The 12,745-nt window shown below is 36.5% G+C and overlaps 1 protein-coding gene across 1 annotated transcript in view; it reads left to right on the forward strand.

Annotated features, from left to right (window-relative positions):
• The first annotated feature begins 1,652 nt into the window (after nt 1-1,652).
• COL9A1 (collagen type IX alpha 1 chain) overlaps nt 1,653-12,745 on the forward strand; it is an 89,574-nt gene continuing 78,481 nt past the window's right edge. The window contains exons 1-4 of the mRNA XM_072832450.1: nt 1,653-1,666; nt 8,892-8,965; nt 10,146-10,223; nt 10,360-10,492. Of these exons, the coding sequence (XP_072688551.1) occupies nt 1,653-1,666; nt 8,892-8,965; nt 10,146-10,223; nt 10,360-10,492 (299 nt within the window). The remainder of the gene's footprint in view (nt 1,667-8,891; nt 8,966-10,145; nt 10,224-10,359; nt 10,493-12,745) is intronic.

Here is a 12,745-nt window from a genome sequence, read left to right on the forward strand (position 1 = left end):
ATGGCAAGTGATGCAGAGCATTTTCTCATGTGCATGTTGGCCATGCCTAGGTCTTATTGTGAAAATGTCAATGTTACCCAGGGCAATATACACGTTTAATGCAATCCCTATCAAAATACCATGGACTTTCTTCAGAGAGTTAGAACAAATTATTTTAAGATTTGTGTGGAATCAGAAAAGACCCCGAATAGCCAGGGGAATTTTAAAAAAGAAAACCATATCTGGGGGCATCACAATGCCAGATTTCAGGTTGTACTACAAAGCTGTGGTCATCAAGACAGTGTGGTACTGGCACAAAAACAGACACATAGATCAGTGGAACAGAATAGAGAATCCAGAAGTGGACCCTGAACTTTATGGGCAACTAATATTCGATAAAGGAGGAAAGACTATCCATTGGAAGAAAGACAGTCTCTTCAATAAATGGTGCTGGGAAAATTGGACATCCACATGCAGAAGAATGAAACTAGACCACTCTCTTTCACCATACACAAAGATAAACTCAAAATGGATGAAAGATCTAAATGTGAGACAAGATTCCATCAAAATCCTAGAGGAGAACACAGGCAACACCCTTTTTGAACTCGGCCATAGTAACTTCTTGCAAGATACATCCACGAAGGCAAAAGAAACAAAAGCAAAAATGAACTATTGGGACTTAATCAAGATAAGAAGCTTTTGCACAGCAAAGGATACAGTCAACAAAACTCAAAGACAACCTACAGAATGGGAGAAGATATTTGCAAATGACGTATCAGATAAAGGGCTAGTTTCCAAGATCTATAAAGAACTTATTAAACTCAACACCAAAGAAACAAACAATCCAATCATGAAATGGGCAAAAGACATGAACAGAAATCTCACAGAGGAAGACAAAATAGACTTTAAAACAAAGACTGTAACAAGAGACAAAAAGGGCACCATATAATAAAGAGGACAATCTTTAATATTTATGCATCCAACATGGGAACAATTACATGAAACAATTAATAGCAAACATAAAGGAATTAATCAATAGTAATACAATAATAGAAGGGGACTTTATTTTATTTTTTTTATTGGAGTTCGATTTGCCAACATATAGTATAACACCCAGTTCTCATCCTGTCAAGTGTCCCCCTCAGTGCCCATCACCCAGTCACCCTGTCCCCCCACCCACCTCCCCTTCCACTACCCCTTGTTCATTTCTAGAAGGGGGCTTTAACACCTCACTTATATCAAAGGACATATTGTCCAAACAGAAAATCAACAAGCTAACAGTAAAAAAACAAAAACAAAAAACAAAAAACAAAAAACAAAAAAAACAAAAAAACAAGCTAACAGTGGCTTTGAATGACACACTAGACCAATTGGATTCAACAGATATATTCAGAATATCCCACCCTAAAACAGCAGAATACACATTTTTTTCAAGTGCACATGATTCTCCTGAAATGATCACATATTAGGCTATAAAACAAGTCTCAACAAGTTCAAAAAGATCTAAGTCATGAATCTTTTCTGACCGCAATGCTATGAAACTAGAGATCTACCACAAGAAAAAATCTGGAAGGAGCACAAATACATGGAGGTTAAATAAGATGCTACTAACAGTGAATGGGTCAACCAGGAAATCAAATAAGAAATCAAAAATTACATGGAGAGAAATGAAAATGAAAACACAGTGGTGCAAAATCTCTGGTATGAAGCAAAAGCGGTTCTAAGAGGCAAGTGTATAGCAATACAGGCCTACCTCAAGAAGCAAGAAAAATCTTAAATAAACAACCTAACCTTACACTCAAAGGAGCTAGAAAAAAGCACAAATAAAATTCCAAACCAGCAAAAGGAGAAAACTAATAAAGATTGGAACAGAAATAAATGATATAGAAACAAAAAGAATAGAACAGATCAATGAATCCAGGAGCTTGTTCTTCGAAAAGATAAAAAAAAAAAAATTGATAAACCTGTAGCCAGACTCATTTGAGAAAGAAAAAATAAGATGACTCAAACAAAATCATATGAAAGATAAGAAATAATTGACACTACAGAAATACAAATGATTGTAAGATTGTAAGATTATGAAGTTATATGCCAACAAATTGGACAATCTGGGAGAAATGGATACATTCTTAGAAACATATAATTTCCCAACACTGAAGCAGGAAGAAATAGAAAATTTAAACAGGCTGATTACCAGCAATGAAATTGAATTAGTAATAAAATAAAAACTCCTGACAAAAAAAAGCCCAAGGCCAGAGAGCTTGCCAGGTGAATTCTACCAAACATTTTTTTTTTCTACCGAACATTTTTTAAAAAAGATTTTATGTGAATAAACATAAATAAATAAACTGAATCCAACAATACTAAAAAAAATTCAAAAACCATTTGATTTCTCTCATATGTAGAATTTAAGAAATAGCACAAATGAAGAAAGGGAAAAAAAGAGACAAGCCAAAAATCAGACTCTTTCCTATAGAAAACAAACAAGTGGTTACAGAGGAGCGGTGGGTAGGGGGATGGATGAAATAGATGAAGGGGATTAAGAGTATAGCTATCTTGATGAGCACTGGGTAATAATGGGACTGTTGAGTTACTATACTGTACACCTGAAACTAACAGAACACTGTATGTTAACTATACTGGAATTAAAATTCAAAAAAATTTGAGTGTTTAGTGTCTTTCTCCTTCAATAGACTTTCTGAACGATTAGGTTGCTTTGTATTTGCACATTGATTCTGAGAACAACCATAAAATGGAATCAATTATAATAATTCAATATATACATATGGAAACCAACCAAAAATGGAATATCTGCATAAAATCAAAGTTTATTTAAAGACTGGAAATCAAATTCTAGTCTGACTTCTCAGCTCAGGTTTCAAATTGCAGGATTACACTGCCACCTAGTGTAAGCAAACATTTCCCAGCGTGTGAAAGCTAGTGAATGCATAAAATCTCATAGGATGCAACCTAAAACAATGTTTACTTAAAAGTTCTTTGGTAAAAGAGCAAAAGCAATTTCAGAATGAAGGATCTTTCTATATTTTATTAATAGAGTGTGACATGGATTCAGGAATACATTTTATATTTTTTGCTTGATAAATGAGAATAGTGCAGAAGGGAAGGCTTGGGTTTCTGTACTTCATTCTGCCAAGTAAATTTCTTTAATACTTATAACATAAAGAAATTAATACAATTTGTTTTCATAAGCTAATACAATTTATTTTCATAAGTGTTAATGTTTCCAGTAGATCTGTCCTATGGGTACAACTGACGTTTATTTTAAAAAGCTATTTGGCAAGTAATTATGGATTTGCAGACTAATATTTTTAATATCAGTAAAAGGGAAAGTAGCTCAATGGAATTGAAAACATTACCTTTATGATCAGCTTTTCTCACTGGGCCAGCAGCACCAGCATCAACGAGAGAGCTTGTTAGAAATATAAATTCTTAGACCCACCTTAAATCTCCTGAATCAGAAACTCTGGGGGTGAAGCCCAGAGATACATTTTTATCTTCAGGTGATTTTGATGTAGCTTTGGGAACCACTGTTAGAAAGAAGGGCTTATGACATGTAGAAAAAAATGTTGAGTGACCAGCAGGTAAAGTTTGGAAGATGCAAAAGAGACTTAGGACATGAATCAGCTGCTACAAATTGAAGATAATTGATCTGCAAGGAAGCAAATGTAGCAACACATATTGGAAGCACATGTGTGGTGGCGAGGAATTGATTTCTCCCTTCCTTGGGGAGATGCAAATATTCATATTTTTGAGGAAGCAAAAATAATATACCAGAAAGCTTGGAGATGGGGGTGGTATTTATATTAATAACACATTCTTGTATTAATGGCTCATGGCAAGAACACATTTATTTGTGAGTGATTTCAGAGAGAATGGTTATCATCATGGGGCTCTATTAGCTTGCTATATGTGATTAGGCTACAATTACAAATGTAGAGCCAAAATAAGCAGATTAAAAATAGAGCTTTGATTGTGGTAGATTTCTTTACAGTAAAACTTAACTTAATGCAAAACTGTGGGAATCCTAGTTTTAGCAACTCTCTGATTATTAATCAGCTTCTCAGCCAGATTTCTTTGATAAATTTCATGTACTAGCTGTGGCTAATTTGCAGCATCCTCGCACCACTGCTATGTGTCACTAGGCATTTGAATCTTTTGTTTTTAAAAACAAGATATAGAGAAGAAAGCTTACAACTATATACTATTAGGAAGTTAGTTTAAAAAGAGCCTCTTCTTTGTTTTAATCTATAAAATAAATGTGAGACACATGGCATATTTTTTAAAAAGTTGTAAGTTTATGGTAACTTCACTTCAAAAGAATACTTAAAAATATTGTAGTGTAAAAACTAAGGAGTCTTCTTGACTATTCTATGAATTTTATGGGATGTCCAACTATTGTGCCTCCTCAGGTAATAAGAGGAAAGATATCTCTTGACATACCTAGTGCCTACTGCATTCTAATGCAATGTTTTTAAAACCTTGGGTTGCAACCAATTAGCTGGTCCTGAAATCAATTTATTGAGGTAGTCACCATCACTAAAAAATGAAACAGAATAAAACAGAAAATAGGGTGCACTACATTTATATGGATATATATTTTCTTCTGAAACTTGTTTCAGTTGTGTGTATGCATGCATATTTATCAAATCCATCCAATTCATCCTTCAGCAATGCCAGAACCATTTTTCGGAAGACATATCTAAAAAGTTATTATTGGCCTCAAACTCCTCAACCAGCTCCCTTAATAGCCAGAATAAAGTCCAAACTATTTCAAAGGCTTTCAATATCTCCTTACTCAATGTCTCCTGCATGGGTCCTTATATCATTTCAGAAAATGACATCACCATCTACTAGGTTGCTCAAACTTGAAAAGTGTTTCACTCGCCCTCCTCTCCTTTATCCAGTCTACCCTTAGTCTTGTCTCCGGATTCTCATCTAGTCTGAGTCAAAATTTATCATCTCAGAGGAGCCTTTTTTGACCCCTCAATCTTGATCAGCTTCTACACCTATCCCTGCCTTTCTCTAATACACATTGCCCATTTTTGTATATATATTTTTATAACAGTTCCAATTCAAACTATCTTGTCTATTCTTCTACCTGAATTTAGTATCTGTCTCCCCACCAGCTGTAAGGTCCATGGGGCAGGGACCTAGACTTTCTCTGCTGTACCTCTGTGCTGAGACCAGTTCAAGGCTCATGGTAGAAGAGTCACCAATAAATATTTACCAAGTGAAAGAGTTCCTGAATTAAACCTGGGTTCCTAAAATACTCTCTTCTACCTTTTTTGCCAGGGTATCTGCTATTTCATCTGCCCAGAATGTACTGTTCCCACCTATTCTCTTGGTAAGCTTCCATTCATTCTTTAAGATTTCACTTCCTTTATGAAAAATTTCCTGATGCTCCTGGACCGAGTTCATATATGTTCTCAATGGTACTGCAGCTTCATTCCCTCACTGTTTTGCAAACATTTTCATATTGGATTTCCCAACTGGGCTGTGAACTTCCTTGGCACGGCTTTTTGTCTCCTCAACTCCTAGCACTTGGTAAGAATGGTTTTATACTTGGTACATATAGTCATTCACTAAGTGTTTGCTAAATGGTTGAGGACACAAATGAAAGAGAATAGATGATCAAGAAAGATGATTATTTGTGATTATGTTCCCTGATTTAAACTGCAAGTAAATTAAATTCTGGATTTCTAGAGAGGGGAAGATGTGTGTGTGTGTGTGTGTGTGTGTGTGTGTGTGTGTGTGTTAGGAGAGGGAGGGAGTAAAAAGAGATGAAAGCATAATTATTCTGCTAAAATATTTCTATTTACAAAATGGATCATCTTTAAATATCGAGCTGTCTTACTGCATTTATGATTTTATATAATTGATCAGATTTCATTTCCACATAGCTTTTTAGGAGCAAACTGTTAGGTAAAGTGAGGGAACAATGTTAGTGATGAAAAAGCTTATGTGTCTGTGACTTTAGAGTGCAATTTGACCTGACCAGAGGGTGTGGGGTTTGCCCTGCTCCCTGCGAGACTCTCGTGTCAAGGTATGAAATATAATTAATAGAAAACAGGGTAGAAAAAGGAGAAAAAGTATCCTTAAATGTGGTGTGTGTGTGTGTGTGTGTGTGTGTGTGTGTGTATGAGAAAGAGACAGACAGACAGACAGAGAGACAGCGAGAAAGAGAGAGAGAGAGATCTTGTTTTCTCTGGACTTACATTCTTTCTTAATAGAGCTCTAGCTTGCTCTTCAACATCTTACATAAAACTGCCAAACTAGAATAAAGCCAAACCACTTATAAGAAAACCTATTTTGTTCTCATTTAAAAAAACATTTATTAAAATTCCCCCTTCATTTGCCTTCTCATTCTAGCTGTAGAGGACTGTTCAAAGTGGGAGGAGGAGGGGACAAAAGCAGGTAAGATCTTTAAAACACTTAACAAAAGGATTTCTCAAACACTTAATTACACAGGAAAATCTGCCTCTTTTGTCTCCCACAGTAAATAGTATTAGAAGATCTGTGATACAAATAAAGAACTTAAGTGGAGAGGATCCCTTTGGAAAATGCCCCTTGCCTTGTGAATCTAGGGCTGGCTTACCTTGTGTGATTTCAGAGAGGTCCCCAGCTGCACGGTTTCTCTTCTGAAGTCCTACCATTAGAGTTCAGGTTTTTTTTTTTTTTGTGTTGGTTTTGTTTTTGTTTTTTGTTTTTTTTTTGTTTTTTGATTAGTTAACTGCTCCATTTACGTAAGCCCTGGTCAACTTTCAAGAAAAAGCCAGGCTAGAACCATTTATAATTCTGTGATTCAGCCAAAATGGCTGCCTTTGGGAACCATAATTTTGATTGATGGAAGGAGAATGACAAGGCCCTGTGGAGAGTCCAAACAACATGAAGAAATGGATGTCCTAATGCCAGGGGAGAGACAGGGAGGTCAAAAGTAGAAACTAGAAAGAGGAACAAATGAGGTAGATGTTCAGGTTTACCTGGCTCTCAGCTCATCATGGCAAACAAATTCTCCATCAAACTGAGGAAAACAGAAGAGGAAAGAATTTTTTTTAAAGAAACAAACAAAAAAATAATACCATTTATTTTGCAATTAAAAAATTCAATTGATTTAAAAATTAAAGAAATATCAAGAAAACAAAACTACCTCATACTAGACACCAAAACTTATTAAGATCAGTGGATCATCTGAACCTGACAAGTATTTGTTTTTGATTGGACACTGATGTCTCCCAAGATGGGACAAAAAGCAGACCATCCCAAGTGGATAAGGTGGAGGCTCTTTCTTGAAGTATTTAGGTTCTGAAGAGAAGATGGATATATGTGATATGGTGTTGATAAAAAAAACCTTTCCCTTCAGGTCTATGCTCCTTGTAACATGTTCTCAACTTGTTTATAGAGGATAATATGTTGTTTACGTCCCAGGATATTCTGCTTAGCTCTGGTAATTATAGAGCTTAAGAAGAAATAAAAACTAGGGGACTTGATATTACATTTTACCAAGTTTTTTGTGCCTCAATTGTCTAACCTGTAGAATAGGAGTCATTTTAGTTTTACTTTATAGTGTTTAGAGAATTAAATGTTATCAGGCTTTAAGCATTTTCAACAGAGGGGTCAAATACTGAAGTGTTAGTTATAATGATGATGACAATGGGAAAGAATGACTGTTCCCCTGTGCCAGGCATTTGATTTTCTGCTTTGATATCTTGTTTCATTCTCAAAACAATTGTTTTAGGTAGCTATTTTCAACCCACTTTTCATCTAAGGTAGCTGAGTTACACACAGATTAACTAATTTGCCCCAAAACATACAACTGGTAAACTTCAGAACAAATGGAGATTCAAATCTAGGTTGGCTGTGCACCAAGGCCCCCATGAGTTCCCACATCTCTGCTTTCCAGTGAGCCCCTCTTTACCTCAGTCCTCTAAAAGCATTCACTGTATTTCTATAGCAGTTCTAAAAGCTTCCATTGTATTCCTATAGCAGCTTGCCTGAGTTTTTCTGGTGAATTTCTCCACATCCTGACTTTTTTTCTTTTCAGCAAACTTTCCCTTGCTAATCCCTCCTTCAGTGTAACCTTGTTAGCTTTGAGGACACACCCCTGGCTGGGCCTGGGCTTACAGGGCCACCTCTCCCCACCCCTTCCCTCTCCTGTGGTTTAAAGTGTCACCGATGCCTTTGGCTCACTCCCTTTGCTTTAAGTCCTTACACAGGCAGGACGAACCAAGGCTGGGCCTGGAACCCATTAGTCCTGGGGTGACAGTGAAGGGGTCTTGGGGGGAGTGCTGACCTCCCCTACAACCCCTTCATAGCCGGGACTGTTGGCACAAAAGAAAAACGAATGGGAAAATGAAGAACTTCTGGTAAGACCTTGACACTGGAAAGAGTGGTGGGGAGACTGGGTTGGGGGCCCTCAGAACCAAGGGTCTGTGTTTCTGCAGCGGTAGTGGGATAAGAGGAGGTGAAGGTAGATGGGGAGGGGAGAGGAGAGAGAGAGAGACTCAGAGAGACAGGGAAAGACAGATGGGAGTGAAACAAAAGAATAAGCATAAGAGGAGAGAGAGAAAGGAGAAAGAGAGAGCTATTAAAGTGAAGAGGGAGAAATATTAGGATGAAAGAAAACATAGACAAGGAAATAGATGTAAAAACAGTGAAATAGGGAGATACAGAGAAAGTATGATAAAGCAAATAGCGATCTCATGATTGTTTTAGAAGGAGCTGGAAACGTGAGACTTCATTAAATCTCTCAAGAGTTCAAAGTCAAATGGAAAAAGTAAACTATACTGAGATTTGATTACCTTCATTAATTGTGTTTACCATATTTCCAGATATTTAAGTAGTCCTCATCTGGAGGGACTCCTATTTGAGTCATTTTCTTTTCTCCTCTTCAGGAAAATTCCAGTTTTCTTCTTTGTATGCAGTTTTCTGGGATCTTGGACATCTGCAGCTGTCAAACGTCGCCCAAGTAAGGGCCACAGTTTCTGCATTTTGAAATATCACTTGTTCCCAGAAAGGATCAGACAGGACGGTGGTTGAGTGAGGGCTGAATGAAATATCCATGGTCCTCCACAGCCTTACTCTTCAATCCTGCTTTAGCCATGGGTTTATTCCATGGCTGGTTTTATGTGGCCAATACTGGGTATAGAAATCCCGGCTGTGATCACAATTGGCAGGAAAACCAACCTGTGTACTCTAGTGCCTTGCACATTGGACCTACTTGGTTAATGTGGTGATTGGTAATGTTGGCTGGGTGGACCGATGGATGGATGAATGGATGGGTGAATGACCTGGAGTCAGGGGAGGTGTAAAGAGTATTTTGATGTATTGGGATGGCTGGGCCAAAACTTGTAGCTGGAAAATGCTTTTTCTGAAGTCTAGGAAGCCTCTGTTGTCAGATGAGTCTTAGCAAGGTGCTGGGGTTATACAGTTACAAGAAGCTTTCTTAAAAACTTCTTCCCTGCAACCTTCCACATGTGTAAGGAGCATCCAATTTAATTCTAGGATTTCTCATTGAATTAAGAGTTTAATTATTTTCATGATTCTTGTATCTTCATTACTTTTCCCTATTCTAGGAGGATACCAATGGTCTACGTCGGCACCCATTTTTGATCTCTTAGAATGAATTTGTAAAATTAAAAGCATCTTATATACTTTATTTTGGATTAATAAATCCCAACTCTCCCTCCAAACTCCTCTATTTAACAAAGATTCCTAAGAACTCTGCTCTCCAGAAATCCCACTAACTGGCTCAAGGCTGGCTCTGGATTCTGTTAGGTATTCTAAAATATGTGGTGTTTAAGGAATATTTTCTAGTCCAAGCCACCAGAAGTTTTCCAAACAGGCATCTGACACTGTGCCATTCAGAACATTGCGCAGCTCTCATTCCAAAAGGAACAAATTCCTAACTTCCTCCAAAGGAACATTTTCCCAGTACAAATTATTAAAACTCTACACTCTGTTTCCCTTCTAGGATGAGATGAATTAATTATAATTTTAGAGCCATAGAATTAAAGCCAAATACACTATAAGCAAGCTATTTGGCATATTATTCTACTATAAATAGTTGTCCAGCCCTTATTGTTATTGATATATCTTCATGGTCCTTGTAGTGGTTGGTGTAGGATGACATGCTAACTCTTTTGCAGGATTCCCTGTTAATTCAAATTCTAATGGTGGAAATGAACTCTGTCCAAAGGTCAGGATTGGCCAAGATGATTTGCCAGGCAAGTAACCTTATATCATATTGAAAATGCATGCTTTCTATGAACCTACCTGATACATTCTTTTATTTGGAAGGTTGTGGTAAGGAATGTAACCCATTTCATTTTAGACTTTTTATTTTGTGTTCCCTTTCTGTAGGGTTTGACTTGATTTCTCAGTTCCAGGTAGATAAAGCAGCATCTAGAAGAGCTATTCAGAGGGTAGTGGGATCAACTGCATTACAAGTGGCTTACAAACTGGGAAATAATGCAGACTTCAGGATTCCAACAAGGTATATAAAAATATTTTATTTAATTATCTGCCTCAAATGCATTTTTAAAAATGAAAAGCTATCCAATGTTAGAAAATCTTCTCATACTGAATCCTTGTTAGATCATGATTTTATTTAAAGATGAAGAAATATATTTACTTATCTATCTTCAGTCTTCAGTGTTTAAATATATGAATGTTCTTCATGTCTCCAGTATGTAATTTACTTTTCATTCCAGAGAGAAAAAAAAAAAATCACTGAGACCATTATACATTGATTCAGGACATGTTCTTATTACTTTGCTCTCTGTTTTTGTATAATTTTTGTCTGGTTTTGGCTGAAAGGACCCTCTGTGCAAATTGCCAGAGGTTAAGCATAAATTTAACTAGGAACCGCGGAGTGGTTAGAACTCTCAATGGTGCTGTTCAAGCGTCCTGGTGCTGAAATTGAACCACACATCTCCTGCTTGGTTCCTGGCAGGAATCAAACAAAAGCAAAATTAGAATAATGGTAACTGGAGCAATGGTAGTAATAATAATTTCAAAATCCTCCAATTCATTTAACTTCTTCTCTAGAACTGTTTTTTATCCTTTAAATTATTCATAACTGTGGTGCTTTAGTGTATGGAAGTGTTGAGTCATACCGTTGTTATGAATGAACTTCAGGACTTTTAGTTTTATATCACCTAAATACTTTATATATATTTATCATAATTATTGTATGTTTTAGTGCACTGTGAAAAATTGAATTAAGATTCTTTTGATAGACGAACCAGAAAATTAGGGCTTTGATAAAAAGGTATAAAAGTAAATAATGATTAATTAGAACAGTAAAAGACTATTTTAAAGCTCTAAATGTTTATAATAGTGAAAATTTTGGTCAAATTAGAATATTCTGATGTAGTACCAGACTGCAGATAGAAATTTATGTTTTGAACATATGAACTATGTATTTTTTTTCCAAATATGAACTATATTTTATAAAATGACAATAGTTCACTGCATAAGCTCTTTTTAGAAATTTGTTGATTAACATTAAATCTCATCGTCATCGCAACCCTGTGGTAGAGACATTATTATTCACATTTTATAAAGCAGGAAACTGAGGCCAGAAAGTTTAAGTTACTTACATGAGGTCCCAGGGTTGGGAGGTGCTGGAAGGATTGAAGTTCAGGCAGAATGGTGCTTCAACTGACCCTGGAAAATTATTCACATTTGGAAAGATTATAGGCATGATAACAGCTACTGACTTTTTTTTTTTTTTGCTTCTATTTTCTTTTCATGCACAGAAGTGCTAGTTGTGTGTGTGTGTGTGTGTGTGTGTGTGTGTTTAAAGTAGGCTCCATGCCCAGTGTGGAGTCCTATTTGCATTCTTTTTTTTTTAAATTTATTTATTTATTCATGAGAGACACACAGAGAGAGGCAGGGACATAGGTAGAGGGAAAAGCAGGCTCCTTGCAGGGAGCCCGATGTGGACTCAATCCCGGATCCTGGGATCACACCCTGAGCCAAAGGCAGACACTCAACCACTGAGCCACCCAGGTGTCCCTCTTAGTTGCGCTCTTAAATAAGCTTTAAAAAGTTCGTTTTTTTTTTAATAAAATAAACATGACGCAAGACCCCTCGATGCTGACATAATTCTCTCTTCTATGATTTGAGCTACAATCTGGACTGTCATTAAGTAAATCTAATTTCAGATATTGACCAACTTGAGGCCACATAAACTCATACCTCGTGCTCATCTTTGCTGTTGCTCTTCTCTAAGTTCCTAGAGCTGTCACTAAATATTTGTCACAGTATATAACCAATGTTCCATATTCTCTGTTTCCTTGACTCTCTGCCCCCCTAAAAATCCTGATTTACTGGCAAAACTCATTAAAAGATGAAAAAAGAATTAGGTAGGAAGTAGAAAAAAAGTAGGGGAAAGAAATAAAAAAAGGAAGGGAGAGTCAGAGCACTGAGATAAATGGAGTCCCAAATAGGTAATAAGGTGTATTCTTGGGCAAAATACCTACACTATCTTTATTTCAGTCTCTTCAGAATAAATTAGGAATAATAATAATTAGGTCATAGATTTGCCATGAAGATCAAATATTAATAAATTGGAGAGAGCTTGGATGAAGCCTGGCACACAGTGGTATTTGTTAAGTATTTGTCTAAGTAGTGGGGAGCACTATAAGGAGCAGATGGGAACCTTTTCTCCTTAGTGGATTCTTTCTTTTCAAGCTGTCCTCCCAGTCCTACTCTTTCCAAGTGGCAAGAAAGGCAGGGTTTG

This window comes from Canis lupus, chromosome 7, assembly GCF_048164855.1.
Source record: "Canis lupus baileyi chromosome 7, mCanLup2.hap1, whole genome shotgun sequence".
Lineage (NCBI taxonomy): Eukaryota > Metazoa > Chordata > Mammalia > Carnivora > Canidae > Canis > Canis lupus.